The sequence below is a fragment of the Pleurodeles waltl genome, chromosome 7 (assembly GCF_031143425.1).
Source record: "Pleurodeles waltl isolate 20211129_DDA chromosome 7, aPleWal1.hap1.20221129, whole genome shotgun sequence".
NCBI classification, from domain to species: Eukaryota; Metazoa; Chordata; class Amphibia; order Caudata; family Salamandridae; genus Pleurodeles; species Pleurodeles waltl.
The window spans coordinates 1,140,136,272-1,140,163,575 of NC_090446.1; the positions used below are offsets into that span (position 1 = coordinate 1,140,136,272).

The 27,304-nt window shown below is 44.8% G+C and overlaps 1 protein-coding gene across 1 annotated transcript in view; it reads right to left on the bottom strand.

Moving 5' to 3' along the window:
• The window catches only part of EVPL (envoplakin), a 142,236-nt gene that overhangs the window by 52,965 nt on the left and 61,967 nt on the right, over nt 1-27,304 (bottom strand). Inside the window, exons 10-15 of the mRNA XM_069200203.1 lie at nt 20,597-20,710; nt 16,301-16,447; nt 9,761-9,918; nt 9,168-9,265; nt 7,408-7,607; nt 6,943-7,121 (exon numbers count right to left, since the gene is read on the bottom strand). Of these exons, the coding sequence (XP_069056304.1) occupies nt 6,943-7,121; nt 7,408-7,607; nt 9,168-9,265; nt 9,761-9,918; nt 16,301-16,447; nt 20,597-20,710 (896 nt within the window). The remainder of the gene's footprint in view (nt 1-6,942; nt 7,122-7,407; nt 7,608-9,167; nt 9,266-9,760; nt 9,919-16,300; nt 16,448-20,596; nt 20,711-27,304) is intronic.

Consider the following 27,304-nt stretch of genomic DNA (forward strand, 5'->3'; position numbering starts at 1 on the left):
GACTCTGACGCCAGCAGGGATGCACTGATAGCCGCAGCAGAGTGAATTGCTTCCCTTCTCTCTTGTATTAGTTGCTCCAAGTCTGGTGCGCCCACCACAGGACCAGCGCGGATTTCACCGCTCCTTCGGACACGTCTGGCTGCGCTTGCCTCGAGGCACCAGCACAGTCTGCTCTGCAGCGCCACCCGAGGCCAGTCCCGTTGACTCAAGCCACTCCCACGCCGCCTCAGGTGTAGCAAAGAAATGCAACTTATTCTCCGCCACGACACGCAGCTTGGCAGGGAATAGCAAAGAGTAATTTAAGCCAAGGGATCTGAGCTGACGTTTCACAGGCAGGTAGGAGGCCTGGTCTCTCTGTACCGCTAGGGTATAGTCCGGGAATAGTAAGATCTGCGCACCGTCCACCCGAGGAGGCGAAGCAGCCCTCACAGTTCGCAGTATAACGTCTCTGTCTGCGTAGTGGAGGAGGCGGATGATAAATGGACGAGGAGCACTCCCCGGCGGTCTCGGCTGCGCAGGAATCTGATGGGCGCGTTCCACAGAGAAGAAAGGAGTAAGCCTGCCCGCCGGCACCAGTCCCCGCAGCCAATTCTCCGAGTAGGCCACTGGGTCCTGACCCTCGGTGCCCTCTGGCAAGCCAACCACTCTAATATTGTTCCTCCTGGAGCGTACCTCCGCATCTTCCACCCGACGCTCCAACTCCGCTAAACGGGCCTGCACATCCTCCATCTCCGATTTCAGACGGGAGGCTGTCGGCGTCAGTTCAACTACTTTTGCCTCGATCTCGCCGGTTTTGTCTACCAACTTGCGATGGTCGGCATGCAGCAGGACAAGGTCGCTTGCCACCTTGTCTATCTTGGCTTCCAGCGATATATGGGCACGCTCCAACGAATCTCCAATGCGCTCCACTGCAGCAAGGACAGCATCTAGTTTCTGGCTGTCCTGTACCACCGAGTCCTGCGATCTCCGGCTCCGGCACCAGAGCGCAAACACCCCGTCCCCGCCATGCTCCAGGCCACAAGGAGTTTCCACTTGATTCCAAGTCTCCACTCACCACCTCATCGCCTGCTGTATCCGTTCCATACGTTTAATCAGCCTCAGTTGGAGCAAAAGGACCAAGCGAGTAACCTGTCACCAAGGCAGCACAGCCTGACGCCAGTCAGGACCGCGGGCGACTGCTCCCAGCTCCGCACCACCGACCCCTAACTGCAGCCGGCTCCGCAGGGATCAGCACCGAGCACGGTCTCCCACGTGGCGTTCTCCTCGTTACAGTCAAGCAACTGGTCGCAACAGTCCCCACAGATCCTCTTCTCACATAGACACCCAGGATAATGGGAAATGCCGAGCCCGCTTGTCGGGGCCACCAGCCCGCCACCACACGGCAGCACGAGCAGCCCGGCCTACTGTCCCCTCACCTCCAGGCTCACACCTCATCCTCCAGCTTCGCGGGTTCCACCATCAGCCCACGAGGTCCCAACAGGCCAATCAAGTCCAACTCGGGCACAGATGTAAGACGGCGCCTCCACCCTGGGCCAGACACGGCCCTGATCACCTCTCTCCAGCAACTCCTTCAATACGCCCCAAAACGGGACTCCAGTCCTCTGGGGGGTGCCTTCCCCCCGCCGGCACTGTCCAGATGCCGCCGGGGCCCTGCCAGTTCTCAGGAGGGCCCCGCAGGCCCGGCCCGGGTATGCCACCGGCTTCCAGGAGGCACCCGCAGACCACTCGTCCGCTCCGTGCTCCCCATCCCTCAGGGCGTCTCCTCACCCCTCGGGGAGCAGCGACCACAGGAGGATTGTGCCGCAAGGGTGCCCGGTTCGGGGGCCCGGCCTCCGCCGCGCGCGCCACGCCACTCTGTGCAGCCGCGCCGCCCCTCGGCCCAGACCGGCAGGCACGACCCAGGCGGTCGCGGCCCAGCCCCGCTGTGGGCCGCCGCAGGAGGTCCGTTCTCGGCCCGACAGGTTTCAGGGCTGCACAGGCCCGGTCCGACCGCCTGCAGGGCAATGCAGCTCCTCTGCCCCCTCAAGTAGTGACGGATAAGCCGGGCGCGGCACGGAACTCTAGCAGCTCGCGTCCGCCATGCTCGACGGCTTGTCCACGCCCCCAATAGACCCCAGACTTATTAGCAGTAAGAGGTAAGATTGAGGAAGAGAACCCAAGTAGGCTGAGATTGGAAGACCACTGATGCCACTCCAACAGAATGGAGCATGTTGGGGCATTCATATGTCAATGACACAATCAGTAGCACAATCTAGCTTTGCGTGAAATATTAGTGCCAAAAAGGGGTGGCAGCAAACAATGGGCCAAAAAACACCGTGTAATAGTTCGACATGTAGTAGTTTTGTGAAAATTACAACCATCTACATGAACAGAATTGTACTCGAGGGTCTGTCTTAATTATAAAACTCAAACAAGCCAAAACTTTCTGTTGCACTATGCTAAACCGTCTTTAGCATCACACAAACATGCCACTACTTACATTTACCTGGGTGATGACATCATCCAGACATGTTGTAAATATGTTGTAAATATGAGGCCCTGATATTCTAACCGCTTGCATTGTGCAACAAGGAACAGTTTCATACAATTTCATACAGTGCTGCATGGTGCAATCCTTGCTATGTCCCATCTCCTTTATTACATGTTTAATATTTTAGATTTTTTAATTTTAGGTTTTCCCAGGAAAGTTTTTTAAATAATGGTGCCTTCACTAGACTTGCCCTCACTAAGAGATGACTGTCCTGCTTCTAGCTCTAGGGGCACATTTGCACCATTAAAGGGAGTGCAAGGATGACACAAAACCTAAGTGAAATGTATCAAGCCACGCAAGGTCACCCACTGTGGCCTTGCATGGCTTGATAAATCTAGAGTAACGCAAGGCATCGCAAATTACTCTGCTCCAGAGAGGAGTTCCATGAGTGGAGCATGGGTGTTCCCATGCATACACCCATGGATTTTGTTGCGTTCCCAGAGTTACCATTAGTAGCAGACCTGGAAATAGGCCAAAATGCTAGGTCTCCCCACGTGAGGCATAACAAGAAGACATATTTTTATTTCTCCTTATTTTTTCCACTTTCTACGTGTGCTGCAGAATGCCTCTCAGGATTGTTTTTGTGCAGGAATGTGCCCCTTCCTATACCAAAAATCAATCCTGCCTACAGGACTGGCACCCATACAATATGATGCAAGGGTGCCTGGGTTGGGGCTAGGCAACCAAAAGTATGCCAGCACTATGAAAGGACAGGAATGCGCCATATAATGCTAAATACGGCTCATTCCTGCCCTATCCCTTTCATATAGCACAGCAAGGTAATCTGCTACGTTGCACTACATGAAACATTGATAAATAAGACCCCAAGTGTGCAGCAGTGCACAGTAAAGTACCCTTAATATTGACCTAAAGTATCTATTTTGCATTTTTATGGCATCTAGTGTGCAACCGAGCCAGATCTCATTACTGTATGAACTTGCTGATGGCATTTTTGCATCCAGGAATTTTAAGCACAATGGACTAACTTGAACTCCCAATTTATATAAAAACCTCAGGGACAAATTTACACATTGTTGTGATCTCTGAGCATTTCTATAGAGATGGGATTTCTAGCTGCAGAATCCTCTGAATGGTGTACCAAAGTAATTATACTCATTGGTACTCTCAACTTCTTTTTCATTCATTGACCTCTTAAATGTTTTCCCTTTCCAAAATGAGACCACTTTTGTTCTATCCAAATTTAGCCGCAACTTTTTTTCAGCAAAAAAAGCGGCAGCCCTAGACAGAGCCTTTTTTGTCCTTGGGAGGGGAAAAGGTTCTTAGACACCGTGCATGTGCAGAAAGCAATTAGTGGACCCACCATCGAGCTGTGGGGTGTTGGCCGTTTCCTTCACATTTCTCAAAATGTGTGTGAAACAGCGTGAGCAATGCTGGTGCCGGCGAGCAGACCTACCACAATGCTCTGTCTGAATTCAACCATTTTTTTCACTGCCCTGTCTGTGAATACCCATTAGTGCTTTTGATCTTTATGGTTTTTCTGCACATCCTTAGCCTCAATTCTCCCGGTAACACTGCAGAGTTGTAATCCTGAGTTTCAGTATTGGCCGTCCCAACCAGAAGAAGGGTGAGATTATATCTGAAGAGGCTGAATTAGGTACATACTATATTGTAAAGATGGGGAGGCCCCCCAAAATCTCTTCCCCGAAAATATAACCCTTGCATCAAAGTTTGGAAAATAATCTTTTTCTTTTCCTCTTAAAATCAGATTCCTATCAACGTGCTAGTGACATTAGGTTTAACAAAAGCAAGTCTAGCTGCTGTTGTAATGGTTTGCTTGCTCTCTCATTTACTTTTTGACGAAGCTTTGACCCTCTTGCCTATTTAGGGAATCTGTCTGCTAAGCAAGTCTTTCCAACAAAAGAAAATAACTTACTAGGTAAAGCTCGTAGCAAGTGCCAGTGGGAAAGTAGACTAATGTTACAACAGGCAGTCTGAATTCTCTGGAAATATGTAGTGATTTGTTGCAAGTGTGTAATATTTCTGGAGGAAAACAGAAGTCTGATTACTCGCTGGATAAAACCTATCCCAGGTTTTATAAATGTGATGCCAAATGAAAACAAACAAGCTACATTCAATTTTGCTGACTGTATTCAAAATTCCCTAATGTCTGAAACGCAAACAAGCTAACAAAGATGGGTAGCATCTCTGTCCCAATGACACAAATGTCGCCTCCCTCTGCCCCAGATTTGTGCATCATGATGTTAAAGTCTCTCTATCTGTCACCTACATTCTCTTGTCAGGCTTTTTCTATGCTGATACAAGGATAGGCCCCGTGTTGGTTTCTTTTTTTTTCTTTAGCTTTCCTTACCCCGTCAATAGCATATTATATATATTTGGTGTGCGTAGCATTTGGAGCTTGTTTTTGTTTACCTTTTGTATCTATTTTGAGACAGCCTTGGGGTCTCGCACGGATGTTTTTTATGGACTTGCCCTGAGGAAGGTGGTTCTGGCTTAGTGCGGCATTCCACCGAAACGCACGTCGGCGCTGAACATTGGACTACAAGCCGCTCTTTCTGAGTATCCAGGTGATGAATGTTGCACTGCAAGCTGCTATTTTCGATTATCCATTAGGATACTCATAGCAGTCATTAATGTTGTCATTTATGCAATTGCATAAATAGGTATGTGCCTTAGTTGTCTATTTAGCAATTATTTACTTAGTAGATCAATGTAGTGTTTATTGAACGTGCTTATCACGTCATATCTACTGAAATGTGATACAATGGAGTCCTGATCTCGCCAGTGTGTTACCCTCTTCGGTTCTTGTATAAGCAACTTTATTAAACTGGGCCACCACATCTGATAGACGGGAGCGGGATTTCTGTTGAGCTGTGGGGAGGGCATAAGGAACTCCTGAGGAAGAAGAGCTCACGAGTGAGCCTTCCAGTGAAACTGAAGGTGCTGCACAAAGGACAGCAATATGTGCTTGCACACTGGAGAACTGGACGAACTTTTTTCGGAATCCTTGAATTTGGAGATAGGGCAACCACGAGGTGAAAGAGCTGTAAAGCAAGGATCATTGATGGGGTACAATGGGATTTTGGATGCCTGTTGAATCCAAACTGAGGTTCTTTTCTTCTGCAAGGGGAGCATGGAAGCTGGTTGATTTTAGTTCTTAGTAAGGATGCAGTGGGCTCTTCATTTTTGTGGCGCCAAAAAAGGTTTATGACACTGGTCTACTTTGAAATGTGCATGACTGTTCTAAGCTGAGGTTGGCGTTTTAACTAATAAGGAACACAAAAATATCAAGGCCTTTGCTTTTGAAAAGTGAAGGTCTTGCTAGTGTTTTCCATCCGTGTGGGAGAGAACAAGAAAAGCCAGAAAAGAAAAGCCAGATTCTTGCATCTTAACGAGTGTTCGGTCAACGTGTGAATGATGGAATAAGGTGGAAAGTATGCTGACAGATGGTCGGTTCTGTAAAGGATTTCAGTCTTTGGTCACCAAAACCTAAAACTGCATTTTTACTGGACAGTCAAATGCACCTGAAGTCTGCACATATATCAAGAAAAGGGATGGGTGACTTGATTATCTCTTTAATTGAATGGTGGCTGCAAATGGCACCAAAGGCAGATCGTAGACCCACCATGATGATCATATAACGAGCGAGTGGAGGACGAGGACACAATCTGCAGTCTTAGGGACACACGACTACACAAACCAGGGCATGTTGCACACCTGTCAAAATGCCAGTAATGAATTTAGTTGACAAATATCCGGTTTAAGAGCTCTGTGACTGGCCCTAGCAGGCAAGAAAACTCCTGAGGCAGAACGGTCGAGCCCAGGCTCTGCACCAGGCCTTCCGAAGAAGACCGGTCCATGCCATTCATAGCTGCTCGGCTGAGAGCCAACTAAGAGGCAACAAAGCAGTGCACAAAAGCTACAGACAATTGTGGGATTGGGCATGTGCACAATCAATTTTCTTCTGTGCATCACAGGTCTGGAAGTTACCGCTGCACAAGGCTGGGTACTACGTGGAGCATTGATGAAGCACAATCCAAAGAACCTGGAGCTCTCCCTTTCTAGGCACATTCCGACAGTTGCTCCCTCACTTGCCACCTTCAAACTGTGATCAATCACCTCCTGCAACGCAATCACCCATCATACAAACCACATCCCTGCTGCTGCTCATCAGCTGCGACAGAGCCGTGGTGCTCATCAGCACATAGCTTTGCCTTCCTCTGCTGCTCTTCCTGGTTGCAATGGAACCAGAAGTGTATCTTATTTACTTAAACAATTTTCTTTTATTACATAGGCTAATGCCACTATGCAGCCAATTCCGGGCTGAACTCTACTGTTCCCTGGCATACATCTCTTCCCACCCCTGCAGTCCAGGTACCCTGGGATTTGGTATGTTGTGTCCCACACCAACTTTCCCCTGTTGCTGTACTCACTCCTCGTCGTAGAGGCCGCAGAGGGACTTGACCTCGTCATACTTGTTCTTGGCACAAGTCAGGCTCGAGGGGATCTGCACGGCCTCGTTCCCTGATGGTTTCTTCGCCAGGTAGGATTCACACTCTTTCTGGGCAGTGTCCTTTTCAGTCCCTATGTTCTGCAGCCTCTTGGCGACCCCCTGAAGTGCAGAAAGAGTATTAAGAGCCAATGTGAAGGCCAGGGCCAGCTGAACCCCCCACACAACTAATCCTGAAAGAGATCCTGTCATCACTTCCGAGCAGGGCAGTGCTAAGCCTTTCCCAGAGTTTAATTTCTAGTATCGGTCTCAGGCTGTACCAGGTAAGGTGTGAGTAGTTCATTTATATTCTGCCCTGATACAACTTGAGACCTGTATGTACAAGAGGGTTACTGGGTCTCGAGAGGTTACATTGCACTCGCTGTCTCAGCTGGTACCCAAAACTCACCTCCTGGGCCTTCAGTCGCTTGGTGAGATCCTCGGACGGGGCGCTACGGTTCACTGGGGCCCGGACATGGTTCAGGATCTCATGCTCGGCTTCCTCCAGCTCCCCATTTATGCCCTTCAGCTTGGCGAGCAGCTGGGCACCTTGGGTATCGGGCACCTCTCCATTGACCACCCGGCCAGCCGTGCCACTGCCTACTGGGGCTGCAAAAAAACCCAGACATTTCAGATCTCACTAATTGACATCAGTCCCAAGCCTTGTGGGACAGTCTTATTCACTGGGTACAAATTTCACACCCTAAAACAGGATTTTACTCTCTTAAGGTACATTTGATATTTTTGGTACACCGCCGTGTCATTCACTAGATGGGAGTCATTCACCTCGGAGCTGCCTCTTTCGAGCATTGTCTCACTCACTGGGTGCTCAGCACAGTCTCACTCACAGGGCGGAAGTGTCACACCTTACAGTACCGTCTGGATAAACTAACAATCTTTAATGCAGTCTCATTTCTCTGTTAAAAATCGTTTTGGGGGATACAACCCTAACATCAAACTCTGGTGAACTTGAGCATTTTGGAAAGCCCTGAGTAAACAGCAACCTGTCCAGGAGAATATCAGTGCGCAGCACATATTTAAGCCTTAACTCACAGCAGCGGGACTTACTGAGAATGAAAGAGTTATGTTGCAGCTTTAAATTCGGGACTCGAGGTTACACTCATTCATACGTCTAAGGAATTAGGGTTATGTGTCTGGTTGCACTACATATTACATTTTCATGCCCTATGTAGTGTAATAAATTAAGTTACAAAACATGCTCCGGCACTAGACATTACAGCTACTGCAATGTCATAGAATCAGGACCTAGAAACAGGGCCTTTGTCAGAATACATAGATTTGACAAACCCAGGCCTGCAGGTCGCAAGGCTCTAGCCTTAGACAGCAGCGCTATCCCTGAGGTTACAATGATGTAAAAAACGAAGGCCACAACACAGCCGTCCTTCAGGTTAAATATAGTGTTCAGGCCCCCGACAGCAGATCTGCTGAGCAAGTTAGATATTAGAGTCAGTTTCAGGACAGTTGAGGTTACCATCAGGTCACAGAGACGTCACGGACTCAGGGTCATTTAAACACATCTGTGACGTTCAGAGAATGGCATTATTCAGGGTGCACACGGCTAACAGGCCAAGAAAGCAGAGCTATCCTTGGAGTTACATACATTTTACAGGCCTCAGACAGCAGAGCTATCCTTAGGGTTACATGCATTGTAAAGGCTTCAGACAGCAGAGCTATCCTTGGGGTTACATGCATTGTACAGGCTTCAGACAGCAGAGCTATCCTTGGGGTTACATGCATTGTACAGGCTTCAGACAGCAGAGCTATCCTTGGGGTTACATACATTTTACAGGCCTCGGACAGCAGAGTTATCCTTGAGCTGCTCTTTTTACCGACTCTGGCACTGCAGCCCTTTCGTTTCTAGCTGTGCTCCTGTCACAAACTCAGGATTCATTCAGGATGTTTATGCCAGCCTTTGAGTGCTTAATCTGTCATAAGGCTGGGGCACCCAAATGTCGGGGTCCCTATTACCCAGGCTGCTGAGGCTCGGTCCCACCTTATGTCTCTTTTTTCCACCACTCTCCACTTGTCTCCTGTTCTCAGGCTCTTTCTCGTCCCTGCTTTTTTGTTTGTCACCGTTTTCCTCGTGCTTCCACTTCTTTCCTGCGACCACCTCCCCGCAGTGTTTCCCACTGTGTACCCATCACGTACCGAGCTGGGTGGGTCTAGTTGTCTCCCTGCTGGATGACTTCAGAGCGCTCTGAACCGTAGCCTGCTTCTTCTTCACCTCGGCCAGCTCACTCTCCAGCCTGCAGGGGTCAGCAGAGAGTCAGACAATGTGCACATACTCACGCTTGTGTGACTGCAGGTGTGTGTCAATGGTGTAGGCACCTGCGTGTCTATCGCTGCATTTGTTTCAATGTGTATGTGGTGGAATACGCGTGTTAATATACTCGTGCTGCGGCATTTCTAAGGGGGACATCTGGGCGCTAGTGTCTGCACATGCTTGTCAGTATGTGAGTTGCAGTGTATGTATATGGTGGCACTAGACTTTCAAAGTCACTAGCCTGGCACCGATCCTGCCTCATCTTTGCTGGCATGTCAAGACACTGGGGGGCTGGGAAACGGATTATCGATTTCACTTAAAGTGTCTGAACTGATTTATCTGAGAAGAAGTCTCAGGCTGAGACTGTCCCAACAGTAAACATCAGAAGGGAATGACTCTTTGACTGAAATGTAACCTCGTCTCAATTTTGTCAGTTTCCTCCCACCCACATCCCCTTGGCCCCCGCTGCACCCCTCACCTCTTTAGCCTATCCATGGAGTCAGAATCAGGAGGCGGGATGAGAAAACATGCTCCCGGAACTACTTTCTTCCCTCCGCCGTTTGGACTCTCCACCACCCAGGCATCCGCCTTGCTGTTGTCCTTCAAAGCGTACCTCTCGCCCTTAAAAAGCTGCATCTGCGAAGACAAACAGGAGAATGAAAGGGTCTTGCCCTTGCCATGACCAGACTCCTTTCTGGCAATCGTTGCCTGCTGCACCCGCCTACAGGAAAAACTGTCACATCTGAAACGGGACTAGCCCTGGGCATCGCTTGACAGCGATTTTGGAAAGTTTTTGTATTTTCAAGAACAAAATTCCGCTTTGGGATTTTGTTTTTGAAAATATGAAACGTTAAACGTTTGGCAGATGGTACTGTTTTAATACACTGACATGAACACTGACAAGTTCCTGGCAATGTTAGGAGATGTCCGCTGGGCCGGCAGAAATCTCTAAATTCGGAGCTTTTGACTCCATCAGGGCGTAGGAGCATTTTACTCCATCGCCGAGACAGAACAAATACCATATAGTCAGGCCCACTATCTTTCACCGTATATATCTGAGAAAGATTCATATACTTTGCACATGCTTTGTAGCAAGCGCTATGCCATGTGTGAAGGACGGCAGATTGACTAGGTACCTTAATATCTCGCAGGCACGTAAGCAGCTTGTTGAGCATGACTGACAGCAGTCTCTAAGGAAGGTGTGCACTAGGTGTCATGTTGCTGCTTAGCATACTTCTGTCAGAGCAACCTTACCTGTGTATGCAGTTGTAGCTGCTTTCCCTCTTGTGGAATGTGCCTTTGGCATAATTCGGGATGGCCTGTGAGTGAACTGACAACAGAAATTAATACACGCCACGCTCGATTTTGCCTTAGACAGCTCTTCTCCTTTGACTGCGTTGCAAAATGCAGCAATTAACGTGCTTCTAATGTCTGCTGTCAAGTCAAAGTAATATGATAACGCTCTGCCACTGTGTGTGTGCAAACATCTCTTTCCAATGAATGGAAATTGAGGGGAGAACAGAGAGCTCGATAGTTTATTCAATGCGGAAATGCCCTGGAATTTGGTTGAGCACGTGTCATGAACTCACAGGCCAATCAGGGGGGTTTCTGTCGACAGGAGCACATGGATGTCTCAGAAGCTGAGGTTAGGGTCCTGAGATGAAGTGTGTTCTTTTACTGAAGATATTTACAATTCTCTAAGTAAAGACTAAGTGGTAGGTCACTTTCTGTGGAAAGTCAAACTTCAGCGTGCACTGCAGCACAGTGGTACACAAGCCTTTAGTGAGCCAAGTGAAGAAAATAAGACATTTAGCACACAAACGGGAAAACACACTTCAATATTCCGAGTTAAAGGATTGGGACGATCTAGTTAAAGGACTGCTGTATTGCCTGGAAACATCTTCATGACGTTGAAGTTAATTGACCTCAGGCAGCATTGCCAAGTTCATTGTCTCTTGAGTTGACTGACTAATCTGCTCATCAATCTGGACAATAACTGTTATAATATGAGAAGCTTCGTACAGGGGCACAGTGAGATCTGCAAGAGATTTGAACTTCAGTACAGAAGAGAGGATGACCAAATTATTGGTCCTTTGGATCTTGAGCACAGTCTGAGAACCAGCAGCAGAAGTAGAAAATTGGATGCAAATCTGTGTGACCAACCAATCAAATGGGCAGTTCTCAGCACTCCGTGTTGTGGTTATCTGGACAGAGATGGCTTAGTAGGTGGACTCAGCAGCATTTGTGCTACTGAGCTCACCTACAAGGGCAGATTCGTATCCTGGTAAATATTATCCATGCAGTAAGTTCCTCCTCAGTTTTTACCACTGACATAACATCTGCACCTACTGAAAGGAGCAAAAGCTAGTTCTTCCCTGCTTGAGGATGCAGTACGCTGTTTAAGGTTTGCCTGTCTTCATAAACACCTATATTTTTCTCTGTTTCTCTCCGTTTCACAGTCAGTCTCTTTCTGCTTTGCAGCTGCCAAACTCTCTCACTCTAGGTCTCCCTGTCCTGTCTATGTCATTTGTCTCGATTTCGCCATTTTTCTTAGGTGTGTTCTTTCTCTCATCCCCCCCACTCGCCGCTCCATGACTGTCGCTCTGAGTCCACATATATCACCTTTTTATATTTCTCCATATCTCTCTCTGTCCCTCTTTATCCCTACCTCTGCCTCTCCTTTGTCTATCTACCCTCTGTCTCTTTTTCTGGCTCTCACTCACGTTTCTGTCTCGCCAAAACTCATCTGCCTTTCGCTTCCCCAGTCTTTCTTCTTGCTCTGTCTCTCTGCTCTCTTTTTCAAGCTAGTGTAATTTAATAATGCTCTATTGGCATGCCTTTATGATTACAAGTATAACAAGTCTTTATGGAATTCTTAGTACTTGAATTTAGTCTCTGACACTGTAATAGGCTGGCGAGGCAAGTCTTCTTTCCACTACCACCTCTGAGGTGTTCCACTGCTTACCTTGGGTCCTGTGTTCATGTTTCAGCTCTCAGTAACATGTGGACCTTGTGCTGATCTTCACACAGTAGCAGCTTCCAGATTCTTCATACTTTGAACAGTGTTCGAGGAAAGTGATCCAGTTTTCCACCAAGACAGGATCACAATGCTCACAAATCTGGCCCTACTTTCTTTTACAGAGCAGCCTATTAGCCAGTGCTTAATTTGTAAATAAAAATGTGCCGGTGCCCAAAGCCCTCCTTTTAAACACGCGGCTGCGACAACTAAATGTGGGAATACAGAATACTGAGGCAGCGTAATCCTGAAGCATCTCGGGCCTCTTCAATCCATTTACAGCCACTCCCTACCACTTCAGCTCACTCCTGCACCTTACTGCTTTCTCCCTTTGTGAGCTTTTTAATTTTTCTCTTCCACCGTCTTTCCCATATGGGTCTTTTGCTCGCAGCAAATGCCTGAGGCAGAAGAATAAGGTCCGGCACCCAAAAATAAGTGCCGGTGCTCAGCACCGGAAACAACAAGCACAAATTAAGCACTACTATAAGCTGGTTCAATTTCCAGGCTGTGGTCTTGAGCCATTGTGTACTTGTTTATTAGTTTTCTGTACTTGGGCTTCTTCGATTTAAGCTGGTATTCTGCTGAGGTTCCGCTTTCGCCAAACACCCTGTTGCGTTCCATTTCAACTTGCGGGTGCATCTGGGTGTCTCATTGGCTGTGTTTGGCTTTTGTCAAATTCTGATTCACATACTGTGTGCATTTCTGATGTTTCACTGTGAAGGTTGGATCTGGGACTCTAGCACATGGAGTTTTTCAATGATCTGAGGATTAGTCGTCTATTCGTCCAGTTTTCATTGGGCTAAACTCTAAAAATACGTTTCTTTAAGATGCATCCAGAATTTTATGTCTTGTTTCGCTCTATTAGGCAGTAAAAAGTATTGCTGTGCATTACCCAACATGCACTGCTGAGGACGTTCTTTGGGCCTTTATAACCTTTTTACAGAGTATGCATGTTTCATATTGTGCGTAAGCTGCACTTGCAGTATATCTGGTTGTATGCTGGGCACTTAGATTTCACTTTTGCACAAAAGTACTAGTACTTGTCGAATAGTTAAATCCAGAGCTTAATTCCCTCTATGGAGACACAGAACACGGAGGAAGTTGAACCTTAATTCTCTCTATGGAGACACAGAACAAGGAGGAAGTGAAACTTTCTCAGGGTTTAGTAGACCTTTGCGGTGTGAATCTTTTCATGGAAGTATTTGATTTCCCACTGCTTCAACCTGTGGCTGCCAGCAGGAAGGAGGTGTGAGCAAAGCAGGGCTTTCAACTCTGTAAAGGGAAGATAATCCTAAGGCAAACACACTGAGATATCCTGATCTTTGTATCTTCTGTGCTCCCATCGTTTGTCTTTATGGGCACTTACTGAGAAGGGTCCTTAATCCTCTTGCTACCATGGGACTGCAGGACGTGAACTAATAGTGAGCCCAGAAGAATGATAAAGGATTTGTGGCACGCTTTCAACAGGAGTGTGCATACTAGCTATTTAGAGGAAGAGAGAGAAGGTATCTGCAAGTGTAATTACTATTTTAGTACGCTACCTTGTAAACATAACATACCAGTCATACTTTGTAATTCTTTGTACTGATTTTACGGTGTGAACCATGAGGCAATACACTGCAGCAGAAGAAATGCAAATATTTAGATAACAGAGATGGTGTGAAGACTCATGCACTTAGGGTGGTGAGCAGCTGTTGATATAATTTCTAGTTAACTTGGGAATACAGACATCACACGCACAGCACTCCCTTCCAATATGCTAAATATCACTTGCCTGCTAGTATTCAAGAGACCTCAAAATCTAAATAATAAACACTGCAAGTGGAGAGATACATTTCTTCCCCCTTTACATAAGCGAGAGATATCTCTTGGAGGCTAAGTCAATACTTGTTATATGCTCAATAAAATGCCTCCAAAGCATTTGTAAATGTATGGTTGTCACCAGAGATGGATGCAGATGTGGCTTCCATGGCATGGTATTTTCACGCTTATTGGATCTAAGTGTGAGAAGAAGGTCTATATTCTTCAAGATTGTGCTGTGGTAAAGTAGGCTGCTCCAACAATATGGCCAATCAGAATCACCCAAAGGGGACTGCAATTTCCATGAATGTGTAAGAAGACCTCTTCAAGATTTGTACTTTTCTGAAGTTCCTTCAGCTGTAAAGCACTGCTCCCAGAGGCCACAGTTCCTCCACAAAGGTTTAAGGTTCCAAAACATGCACATTACATGCTGTCTTACGCCCAGTATAAATGGTAAAATACCTTATAGGCATTTTGTTTCCACAGCCTGCACTCCCACCTTCTGCCAGATGTGGTCCCAAGACTTGACAGAGATATCAGATTGATAGCTCCTACTCCCATTTAAGAAGGGCAAAAACTTTCTGAAACCTGTTAAGAACTTGTCAGATATATAACATTGTATGCCTATTAATTATGTGCACTACAAGATTCTAAAAGGTGCAACAACCGTACACCTTCCTTCATTTGTGGGTGTTTGGCACACGTGTGGTAGCTGTGAAAATTGGAATCTACCTCCTTCCATAACCTGAAATCCTGCCTTCCACTATTAAAAGAATAGATGCAGCATAATCTTCAAAAAGTGCCTTCTTACCAGTCTGCAAACACAGGGTCCTATTCACAAACTACACGTTGCAATACGTTTAGCAGTACTACAATAGACTACTCACAACTACAAAATACTATTCACAAATCTACGTGTGGAGACCACCTCAGCTTCTCCTGTCTTTTCTATGCAGAAGTCTCTACCACATGAGTGGAATTTTCACACAGGTTGGTTATACGTTGCACACAATAAATAAATAAATGTACAAAGGTACTAATGTTAAATTAAGTTATGTTATTTAAACATTTGAACAAAAATTAATAAATTTAAATTAATGTTAACAAAATTACATATCAACAAAACATAAATATTAGCGTATTATAGAATGTTAACTTTTTAAAATTCAAACAGTAATTTAATTGTTTTTAAAATAATTAAATTAATGTACATTATTCTATACATAACTGTAAATATTTTTACTGCATACAAAATAAATATAAATTGTATACTTTAGGTGGGGTTTTTATTTAAATCTTAATAAAAATAAATGTTATTTCATTTAATATATCCAAAAGAAATAGTTAAAAAAATGACTTATTTAACATTAAAATATGCTTTATACTTTATTTGTAAGTTTAATAACCTTTGAAGCTTTTTCCTATACCTTACCATTGAGAAACCTCAGCCTAAGTATGAAAGATTACACATCTTTACACTCTCCCTAAGTGTGAAAAGTTACAAGTAGTAGCTTTAAACTTGTACATTTAGTTCCTCCCCCTGAATTCATGAGGTGGTGACATGTATGTCTACACTTCTGAGTAACTTTACGCTCATAAATGGTGAATACACAAAACTAGTTAAGTTAATCAAAAGTGTTTGAGTAAGTTTAGATGTGGAGATTTACTCACGTGTAAGTTCACCTTTGTGAATAGCCCCCATAGTATAGTATTGTGTAGCTTGTGGTACTACAGGATCTGTGTTATCTGTGCAGTACTATCATTTACAGACCCTGGAGCGCAGCACAGGAAGACATTTAAATTGACATCATCAAATATAGGATATTAGACCCATCTGTGAAAGCTTCTATGGACGACACTAGATGAGACCTCTTCATGGACCCAGTAAGAGACTTCAGCTCATGTCTCAGCAACAAGACATGCACTTCCTACAAAATGTCATACAGCTAGAACTGGAAGATGGTAATCAGAGGTACAGTGCCTATAGAAAACTGGGATAAGGTGGTCTCTAGTATGCTGGCACTTTAGATTGTCTCAATGTCATATTGTGGCACTAGCATGCTGAGCGTTCTATTGGCTTTCTTACAGCCAGCGCACAACTAACTAAAGCACTGAAAATGGGATTTATCCAATGACTTTGGCTTTAGTATAATGATGTTTGTCTCCCCGCCTGCAAGTGATAATGAAGGCCAGTCGCCTTACCTCTCCCTGGTCGTAGTCACATACAGTGTCCACCATCGTAGACTGTGAGGGCCGTATCCTACGCTGCTTCAGCGGTGCCATCTCGGGGCTTCGCCTTTTCAAGTCGGCCACATCTTTCTCCACTTGCTGTAGCGTCTTCTCATCTTTCTAGGGAGAAAAAAACAAAATGGGGCCTTAGAAGCCTGCGCTCAAACACACATGCCCCTTTTCCAGTACTATTTCGGAAATGACTAGCTCTTTTGGCCACTCTGGAGCAAGCAACACTTTATAAATCTGACACACCTGAGTCAGTTTAACTCTTAAAAGTGAAAATATTGCATTGCTAAGAGGTAAAGCTACTTAGGTGCACAAAGTGTACATTAACTAATATGGTCAGCATACCAACATTTACTATCAAAGGTTTGGTAAGAGTTCTAGCTTACAAACTGATTGTATTGCTTAAAATGTTCAAAAAGTCAAAATCTCCCTTTTGTGACCCTTTTTTGGCTGAATCCATCCGTCTTGTAGCCACTCTGCCTTCGCCTCCCAGAGGGTCTAAAATGTCAGCAATCTCAATCTGCCTTGAAGTTTTTGTGTGCAGTTAGTAGTCATCTCTTCCCTTTCTCAAGACAGGAGGAGTTGGAATGATTTGAGAAAGGAGTGCACATTTGACTAATATGTTGACTAAAATAGCTTTCTGATTTAGTTTGATTTATGTTTGTATCTAAAACCAATAAAAACAACTTATAAAAAACAGCTTTCTGCTATGGTCCACATAAGGCATTCTCTTCAACCTTTGTTTGGAAAAGGAAAGAGACATTTTTTAAACTGTGTAGGAACTAAGCTCTTGTGCAGCTCTCTTTCGTGACTGATAGTTCAATAGACTAACATCACAAAATATTTGAGAAAGTTGCGAACATAAGGATACAAATTGATTCACTATGTCTGTCCTTCGCTCTGACAAAAAAAGCCTCAAATCATCATTGTTTTTATATTTCCTACCTCTGTTGGTTGAAATGCTAGAGAAACTGCTTACCTATTTGATATCAGCTTCTCTGTTGGACTCCTGCCAAGCATGCTTTGTTAGAGTTATTGTCAAATTTGTGGCCACTGCTTGAAGCTCTTGTATCAGCTTGTCTTTTGCCTCTGGTGCGTTTCTAAACAATTTAGAAAGGCAATGGTGCCACGAGTCTATTCCTCTGCTACCTGCTGTGGCGAAAATCTTCTAAAACGTGCTTGTGCGCTAATTACTATCTGAATCTGACCATCTGAAATCTTTATCTTAATTATTTCCATGTAAGGTCTGGTCCCTAACAGGGCACAAAGAGCTTCCATCAGTTTTTGATGATGTAAGTTAGTGGCTGTGTCTTGGTTTTGGTCCTCTTTGTCATATTTGACCATTATTGACACTGTTGTCCATGTGATTCTAGTTGGCTTCCTCAAAGACTTTAGGTTGGGAAGTGTTGTCCTCGTTTAGTTTCAGACTTTCATGCCTGCCTAAAATTAGACAAACTCCCTACGCCTTTTAACTTTTTGTTTCATCAAGTGTCGTGCTTCTAATGTGCCTCTCCAGGACTGTTAAATGTTTATGTTGAGCTAGTTGCTCAGATGCCATAGTGGTGATGTTCACATGCACACCAATGATAACCAGATACTCTGCAATTTGAAGGGTTAAAGGAGATCACAAGTAAGTTACAACATTTCAGTGAACAATAACTTAATGGTCTAAAACGGACTCTAAACAAATACAGATTAGACCTAACTCATAGGGGTGGCGGTAGAGCAACATATCAAGTCTCAGCCTTCCACCGTGTCCTACTGTCCTGTGCACAGCAAAACAGAATGTCTGGGCTAACATGGGGCTTGCCTCTTATCCCTCGGTCATGTCTCTTAACCGCCAGGTCAATGCAAAAGCATCTACCTAATTCTATCTCTCAAAATCCTTCAATGTATTGTTTTTTGTTTACCTCAGAAGGTCTGGGAGCTGATGATACTGATGTAATTCTGGTGTAACTTGAGCATATAGTGGCCTTTATTTGAGTCTTCCTACGACGGGTACAGAGACTTGTGGTGGAAGAAATCTGACTTTGCTACTCCTTCGCAGCTGACTTTCCACTGACTGCTAATCTCTCATTGAGTTGAGTTAAGGTCCTTTGCATGGTTCATCTGCACTTGTAAGGGCCATTTATGAAATGCAAGCTCAGGCCTTCCATGTGGAAATGTACACACCTATTACTTAGCAACATGTGCCACAGTAAGTCACCTACTAATTTCAGAAATAAGTGTAAAGTTAGACTTCAGGTGTAAAGTTAGACTTCAGGTCTACATTTAGGCTTTATATCTAAATGTACACTTTGGGTATACGTTTACATTTGTGTATGGGCCCCCCAGTCTTTTATCTTTCTGAAGTTGATAAAAAGAGTACCATTATGTTGGTTTCAATATTCTGTTATTCATTGCCAAACGCCCCCAGGGTTGAATGTGTACTTTAGAAATACACACCATATTCTATTCTTGTTCTGGGAAGAAACAGAACACTGAAGTCGAATCCACACAAAGCTGTGAGAAAATAACAGTTCAGGATGAACAGAAATAACTGAATGTCTTTAGTGAACTAGTCTGTATATGCTTACAAAAATATACCTATTTGCGGTTCAATTGCTATTTGTGTTGGTCATAAAAGATAACTTTTCAAGTCGTACTAACATTGGTTGTCTGAGAGTATTGGCTCTCGCCTGCCCTCAAATGAGGTAGCTGCTTGTTTGAGAATCAATAGCCTTTTTATAGGCGTTTCAGGGGAGCGCAAAGGCTTGGCACTTCTAGACGGAAATCTGAAAGGGGAGCTGTGCCAATATAAAAGTGAGGTGCCCTTGTGCGTGCTTTGTTTAGGAGTCTTTGCTTCTATGTCTATCGGTATACCAATCTCTCACAGCATATTTGTTTTTTTAATAGTTGTCGTAGAGTGCTTAGATGTGTTGGATACAGTGACATGGGGATGTTGGGCAAGTGTGCCACTAAACAGTCAGGAGCTTTCCGTGACGTCAAATATGCAGAATGTGTTAATGTGCACTATTCCAATTAACACATATATATATATGCCATGTTATCCGGGCATTCTAAATGAGCAATTTATTCAGTAATCCCATCTCAACGCCTGACTACAGCCAAGAGGCCCTGTGGCAATCTAGCATGTTAGTCCGCACTGCAGACATCCCAATATTAGGATTGTGCTGCTGGAGTACATGAAGAGTTCCTCAAAGGTCGCCCATGTATCTCTCTTGTGTCTTCAATACCTCCTCAGAGCTCATAACTTCCATCCCAGAGGCGAAGCTCAAAAGCTCCTGTCTCTCTTCATTACCTCTTCAGAGGTTATAACTTTCACCCCTAAGGCTAATGCTCAAAAGCTTCGGCCTCTCTTCAATACCTCCTCAGAGCTCACAACTTCCACTCTTGAGGCCGATTCTCAAAAGCTCCTGCCTCTTTTCAATATCTTCTCAGTGCGTATAACTTCTACTCTGGAGGATAATGCCCAAAAGCTCTATAACAGAGCTCCTGGTCTGATGCACATTGTGCCTACTGAAAAAGTAACACTCGCATGCCTGAATCTCTTCAAAATTAAAGTGAGGAGCTAATGAACAATATGGAATGCGTATATCAGCATCAACACCCAACCAGGGATGGTATTAAAATCCATATTCTACCACATGAAGCTCCTGAAAAAATACTCTGCTCTCTGATCCAGTAGACAAACACCAACAGGTAATCAGTGCTCGAATGAACTTGACCTAGACTACGACATCCCACTGCTCACTGCATGTCCAAATAAATACAACAAAAAACACAAAACAGAACAGTTGGCTTCATCTATGAAAGGCAGCCTTAAATGACTCCAGCTATATCAAGAATTACGTCTAACCACTGTGCTTCATCTGCAGATGCCTCTGCAGCCTCCTGTAGAGGAAAATTAAATAGCATCAAGCAGTTTGCTCACTCTACTCAGACATGACCTAGTGGTTCCTAGGATCAAGGGAAAAAGCTGAGAAAAAGGCGCTTTGCAGTTGCTGGCCAAGTCACCCTCTGCAGTGCATCTCTGCAGTCACCTCTACAGCAGCAGTGTCCTTAATCCTATAAGGTTTAAGCCACAAACGAAGACCAATTTTGACCACACCTCAGACTGTGATACAAGATATGTCCTATCAATCTGTCGCTCTTACAAAAATGTTGATGTGATATCCTTTGGTGAGACACTGTGACATTCTGGATACTTGGGGATTGAACTGCCCTCGACCCTTGTAATAGGACATGAGAGGGTCTCACCTCCAGTTGGAGCAGCAGGTTGGAGACTCCGCCAGGGGCATCCTTGTTGTATTTTTCAAGGTTAGTGTTGAGTTTTCTCACAGTCTGGGCTGCAACATCAGCATCCTCTTGAAACTATGGGGAGAATAAAAAGAACCTCTGATTAGCTCACCAAAGACAGTAGAGGGTGACTACTACCTCACATGCCACAAACATACATAAATCACTGGGAGCAGCCAACATTGTATTACAGAGCCACTACCTACCACCAAGTCACTACCCACCTCTATAACAAATATCTGAAAGTGACCAAGCATTTCAAGCTGCTTTGTAAGCCGTCAAAGCCTCATTCACACTAGCCTTTCAAACCCACTGGTCTATCTTGATAACAACCACTCTTTTTATCTATTTATTTAAAGACAAATATTTCCACTAAAATATTTGAAACAATATAGACACAAAAAGGTTCATTCAAACAATAGCATTCAATTGCAAATCAGGAAAAGATTAAAACATTTATCCAGCAGATAGCAGACATTAACTGAATTAGGTTGATATAAATGAGACAATGCTTCATAATAACATGATGTTTTGTAAAGATCGGTTTTAAATAAAGATTGCGATTAACAAATAAACTAGGACAAAAAAGTATAACAATTTAGGCCTTCATGTATAAAGATTCCTGTTAAGAAACTGTAAATTGTGACATATATCGTTGGCAATTTGTGATTTCTTTTCAGGAATGTATTAAAAATGCATTTGGTAAAGCGCATCGATTTTTACCAAATACATTTGTATTTTGTGAACCAATCTATGTATTAATAGGTCAGTTTAAAAAATTAGGTAGGTTGCAAATTGCTAACCACTTCGACTGGCTACATTCACAGACAGGATAACCCCCATGTCTGTGATTGCTTCTAAGTAAAGCAATATTTTTAAATGCAGCCCATTTTCCTTAAAGACATTTTAAAAACTGACAAATTATGCAAACCTTTCTAGGACCAGGCACTGGTTCCATGGACCACAGACTGCTCATAATAATTTTTTTCGTGAACATTCATATAGGGGAAGTGATCCATTGGGGGCCCTTCCAGTTTGTGAATGGCTTACCATGGCCTAAGAGAAGGTGGTAAAATATTAATATTTTGCAACCAGATTTTGATTACAAAACATTAATGCACCCCTAAAGGAATCAGTATCTAGAAGGGATGTCCTTAACATATCCCTTCCAAATACTGATTCAGTATCTATTCCCAAACACAAATTAAGATTCTGTAAGATAATGTAACATCTTACTGAATCGCTGTTTGGGTTTGAGAAAAGAAAAATTACATTTTATGGTTAGAAATGCACTGATTTTACGAATCTGAGCCTTACCAACTAAAAAAATTGTTTAATACAAGTTAATCTAAGTCTTGATTCTCAAAATTACAATAAAATCATCCTTTGTGCCTCATGCGATTTGTACCAGAAAGCAAAATATTTTCACATATTTGGAGGTTTCCTAATTAAAAAATAATTATTAGTCTTCTCACTTGAGAATACAGATTCACTCTTAAGAAAAATGTGGCTTCCCCAATTTCAAGCAAGTACAATTGTTTGCTATTTAAGGAATATGATCAAATTGTTTACTCCTCAATATTTTTTTAACAATATTTCATATTAACTTTGAAGGCCTGGCTTAAAATATATATTTTTTCTATGCCCAGGCCTTCCCTAGAGCTAGAAAGTAATCTAGTGAAAGAATATCTCAGATCAACATTGCTGAAAAGTTCATGCCATAGATTAAAAATAATGGACTACTCAGGAATAAGCTCAATAGTTCATTGAAGTTAGACAGAGCTCCAGTCTAAGCCACTCCACTGCAGTAGACCATTTTAGTCCAAAGTAAGCCTTCCAAAGTCAAGATTCAATCTTATCAATTATAAATAAGTGTTTAGCCTCAATGTTATACAGAGCAATTGCAGGTATTTCAAAATGCAAACCTTTTAAGAGAGAAATCACGCCAGTCTCATACACCTAATGCTTCAAAGAACTGCAGTACTCACAGTCCAACAGACTAGCTTTAGCAGACTGCGGGACTCATTACGATCTCAGTGGTCCGACCGATGTACCACCAATATGATGGTTGGGAGGCAGCTGTCAAGCCGGGGGCCTCCCCACTGACATATTACAATGTTCCTGCCGGGCTGGCTGGTGGAAACAGTGTAACGCCATTGGCTTTTTTTCTCAGAGAGAGCTGAGGCCAATGCCGCCACACACAGCACACTCAGAAGGCACATTGTCTGCTATGGCAGACAGTGCACATTCTGAGTGTGCTGACAGGGGGCCCCTGCACTGCCCACTACATGGTCATGCCTTTTCATGGTGGTAACACTGTCATGAAAAGGTTGGCAGAAAGGAAAGTAGTGATCAGCAAGGCAGTGCTGAACTCTGCACCGCCGTGGCTGACCACGACTAGCACCGCCGCCAACCTGTCAGGATCTCTGATCTTTGCGGTGGTGTGCTAGCGGTCTGACTGGCAGCATCGTAATGTGGAGGTCAGGCAGCCATGGGTGTGGTGGTCCGACCACCACCGCGGGTACAGTGGTCCATGGACAACCGTACTTGTAATGAGGCCCGAAGTTTTTGTATGAGCTGACCATGATAAATTATTTTAAACAACTGCTGCCAGATGCAATTATTGCTTGACAATATCTAGATGACTATCATTGACCACCAAATCTTGGCTGCTTGCAGCACTGCCCTGGCAGACTAGAACCGCCACCAACCTCCAGACTGGTGGAGCCAACCGCCAGGGTTGTAATGTGGCAGTCGGACCGCTGCATTGGCAGTGGTCCAGACCTCCACCATGAGTGTGGCGGTCTACAGACCGCCACACTCGTAATTGGGCCCTAAGTTTGCAAGAATGTTCCATTTTCCTTAACAGTGCATGAATGAGTGCTATTGTTGTCTTTATGGTGAAGAGCGATTTCATTTGTAGCAGTAAACAAGCCAACCACATGGAGATAAGATGCATACAAGAGGATTGGTTCGCTCTGTTTGCACCATTTGCCAAGGTGGCACAATGTGCTCTTTGAGTGAAGAGGTAACATGCAAGCAAATATAATTCATTATGGCTTCCCCTTTGTGGCGCTACCTACACTAACACATAAACGTGAGTTTTGTTCTGATTTTGCTTAATCCTAGCCTGGCTATGTGGATCTGGTTCAACAAGTCTTTGAAAATAGCCTCTGTCAGTTGGCGTTAAGTCTCTTGGACTTTCAGATCCAGTGATCCACCACCCAACTGGGCCTCTTCTGAGGCAAGACAAAGGGCTATAGAGCAGAAAAAATCTGCAAGAAACTCAACAATGCTGCAGAATATTTTAAACATTAGGAACCAAAATGTATTTTCAGAGACTTGCTGAGCAATGCACCAAAGTCGCATTTCAATGGACAAACAGCAAATAAACTGTGATCCACGCATCTTTAGAATATATATTCTTGGGAATGTGTGTTTTAGGGTGGAGAGCACTCATGACCTGTTTGCATCAAAATGACAACTCCCTGTGTATGCATAACCCTTTTAAAACAAGAAACACAGGTTATGTGTAGGTGGAATTTTGTTTTTAGCAGCCACTCCCAACCATGGGTGTTTCCCACTGAATTCACAATGACTGTATGTACAGGACCTAACACATTCAGTACCCTAGACACAATGGGTAGCAGGGCCTGTCTGAAACCTTGTCACACTAATTACAGTTCTTCTTACCCAGCCCTTCTGCTGTAAATTAACTTGTGAGTGTTTCTAAAATCAAGATATAGTACAGACAAATTAAACCCTGGGAACTGAGGATTCATAACAAGAAGTATGGTTGGAAACTTCCAAATGAGAGCTAGTCTGTGGTAAAATGTCTCAGATATATCTGGTATTAAAGAACTTTGTTAATAGTGCACTGCCTAGCCTAGTGCTGGAATAACTGTAGCAGGAAATGCACGGATGTATCTTCAAGTATCAGTGTCAGTTCAAGGAAAGCAGAGGTGGTCCGAAAGATATGGGAAACAAGCATTTGCAATGCGGCAGATCTTGCATTTGCTTGAGTTAGACCTATTGGTGTTGTGAAAGCATAACTGGACTTTTCTTGGCACATAAATTGGTCAACCCTGCCACATATTTGGTTCCCTCTGCCACATAATTCCAGTGGCCCTATATATAACTAAAGCACTTCCATTTACCTTCTTCCTCTATCTGCAGCAAAAAATGAAAATATTACAATTATTTATTGGCAATGAAATAGGTCTCGCATTTGTGAGAGCTAGAGCTACTGGCATTGTAAATGACAATGTCTTTTACCTATGTGTTTTGGTTTGGGGTGTAGTGGATGAATGAACAGAGATGCAGCTGCAGCACTGTCTAGAGGACTAAGAATGGGGAATATCCACTGGGAACAGAGACACAGCGGCAGCACTACCTAGAGGACTTAGAATGAAGGAGTTACCAACGGGACGAGAGAAGAAGCTGCATCACTGTCTTCTGGTCTAAGAATGAGGATTTACCACTGTGACCAAATAAGCCGCTAGCAGCAATGTCTGCAGGAGTTAGAATGAGGAAATACCACTGGGACCAGAGAAGCAGCTAGCAGCACTGCCTAGAAGACTTAGAATGAGGAATTTCCACTGGGATCATAGAAGCAGCTGCAGCATTGCCTACACCAAGGTGTAATGAGATGGAAATCTGGAAGGGATACAGAAGTTATGTGCATTGTATAGTGTAGGAAGTTGGCTCTGTATGTGCTATTTCAAAGTAAGGAATAGCATGCACAGAGTCCAAGGGTTCCCCTTAGAGGTAAAATAGTGGTAAAAAGAGATAATACTAATGCTCTATTTTGTGGTAGTGTGGTCGAGCAGTAGGCTTATCCAAGGAGTAGTGTTAAGCATTTGTTGCACATACACAAGACAATAAATGAGGTACACACACTCAGAGACAAATCCAGCCAATAGGTTTTTATATAGAAAAATATCTTTTCTTAGTTTATTTTAAGAACCACAGGTTCAAATTCTACATGTAATATCTCATTCGAAAGGTATTGCAGGTAAGTACTTTAGGAACTTCAAATCATCAAAATTGCATGTATACTTTTCAAGTTATTGACAAATAGCTGTTTTAAAAGTGGACACAGTGCAATTTTCACAGTTCCTGGGGGAGGTAAGTTTTTGTTAGTTTTACCAGGTAAGTAGGACACTTACAGGGTTCAGTTCTTGGTCCAAGGTAGCCCACCGTTGGGGGTTCAGAGCAACCCCAAAGTCACCACACCAGCAGCTCAGGGCCGGTCAGGTGCAGAGTTCAAAGTGGTGCCCAAAACACATAGGCTAGAATGGAGAGAAGGGGGTGCCCCGGTTCCGGTCTGCTTGCAGGTAAGTACCCGCGTCTTCGGAGGGCAGACCAGGGGGGTTTTGTAGGGCACCGGGGGGGACACAAGTCCACACAGAGATTTCACCCTCAGCAGCGCGGGGGTGGCCGGGTGCAGTGTAGAAACAAGCGTCGGGTTTTCAATGTTAGTCTATGAGAGATCTCGGGATCTCTTCAGCGCTGCAGGCAGGCAAGGGGGGGATTCCTCTGGGAAACCTCCACTTGGGCGAGGGAGAGGGACTCCTGGGGGTCACTCCTCCAGTGAAAGTCCGGTCCTTCAGGTCCTGGGGGCTGCGGGTGCAGGGTCTCTCCCAGGCGTCGGGACTTTAGGTTCAAAGAGTCGCGGTCAGGGGAAGCCTCGGGATTCCCTCTGCAGGCGGCGCTGTGGGGGCTCAGGGGGGACAGGTTTTGGTACTCACAGTATCAGAGTAGTCCTGGGGTCCCTCCTGAGGTGTTGGATCGCCACCAGCCGAGTCGGGGTCGCCGGGTGCAGTGTGGCAAGTCTCACGCTTCTTGCGGGGAGCTTGCAGGGTTCTTTAAAGCTGCTGGAAACAAAGTTGCAGCTTTTCTTGGAGCAGGTCCGCTGTCCTCGGGAGTTTCTTGTCTTTTCGAAGCAGGGGCAGTCCTCAGAGGATGTCGAGGTCGCTGGTCCCTTTGGAAGGCGTCGCTGGAGCAGGATCTTTGGAAGGCAGGAGACAGGCCGGTGAGTTTCTGGAGCCAAGGCAGTTGTCGTCTTCTGGTCTTCCGCTGCAGGGGTTTTCAGCTGGGCAGTCCTTCTTCTTGTAGTTGCAGGAATCTAATTTTCTAGGGTTCAGGGTAGCCCTTAAATACTAAATTTAAGGGCGTGTTTAGGTCTGGGGGGTTAGTAGCCAATGGCTACTAGCCCTGAGGGTGGGTACACCCTCTTTGTGCCTCCTCCCAAGGGGAGGGGGTCACAATCCTAACCCTATTGGGGGAATCCTCCATCTGCAAGATGGAGGATTTCTAAAAGTCAGAGTCACCTCAGCTCAGGACACCTTAGGGGCTGTCCTGACTGGCCAGTGACTCCTCCTTGTAGCTTTCTTTGTTCCCTCCAGCCTTGCCGCCAAAAGTGGGGGCCGTGGCCGGAGGGGGCGGGCAACTCCACTAAGCTGGAGTGCCCTGCTGGGCTGTGACAAAGGGGTGAGCCTTTGAGGCCCACCGCCAGGTGTCACAGCTCCTGCCTGGGGGAGGTGTTAGCATCTCCACCCAGTGCAGGCTTTGTTACTGGCCTCAGAGTGACAAAGGCACTCTCCCCATGGGGCCAGCAACATGTCTCTGGTGTGGCAGGCTGCTGGAACTAGTCAGCCTACACAGACA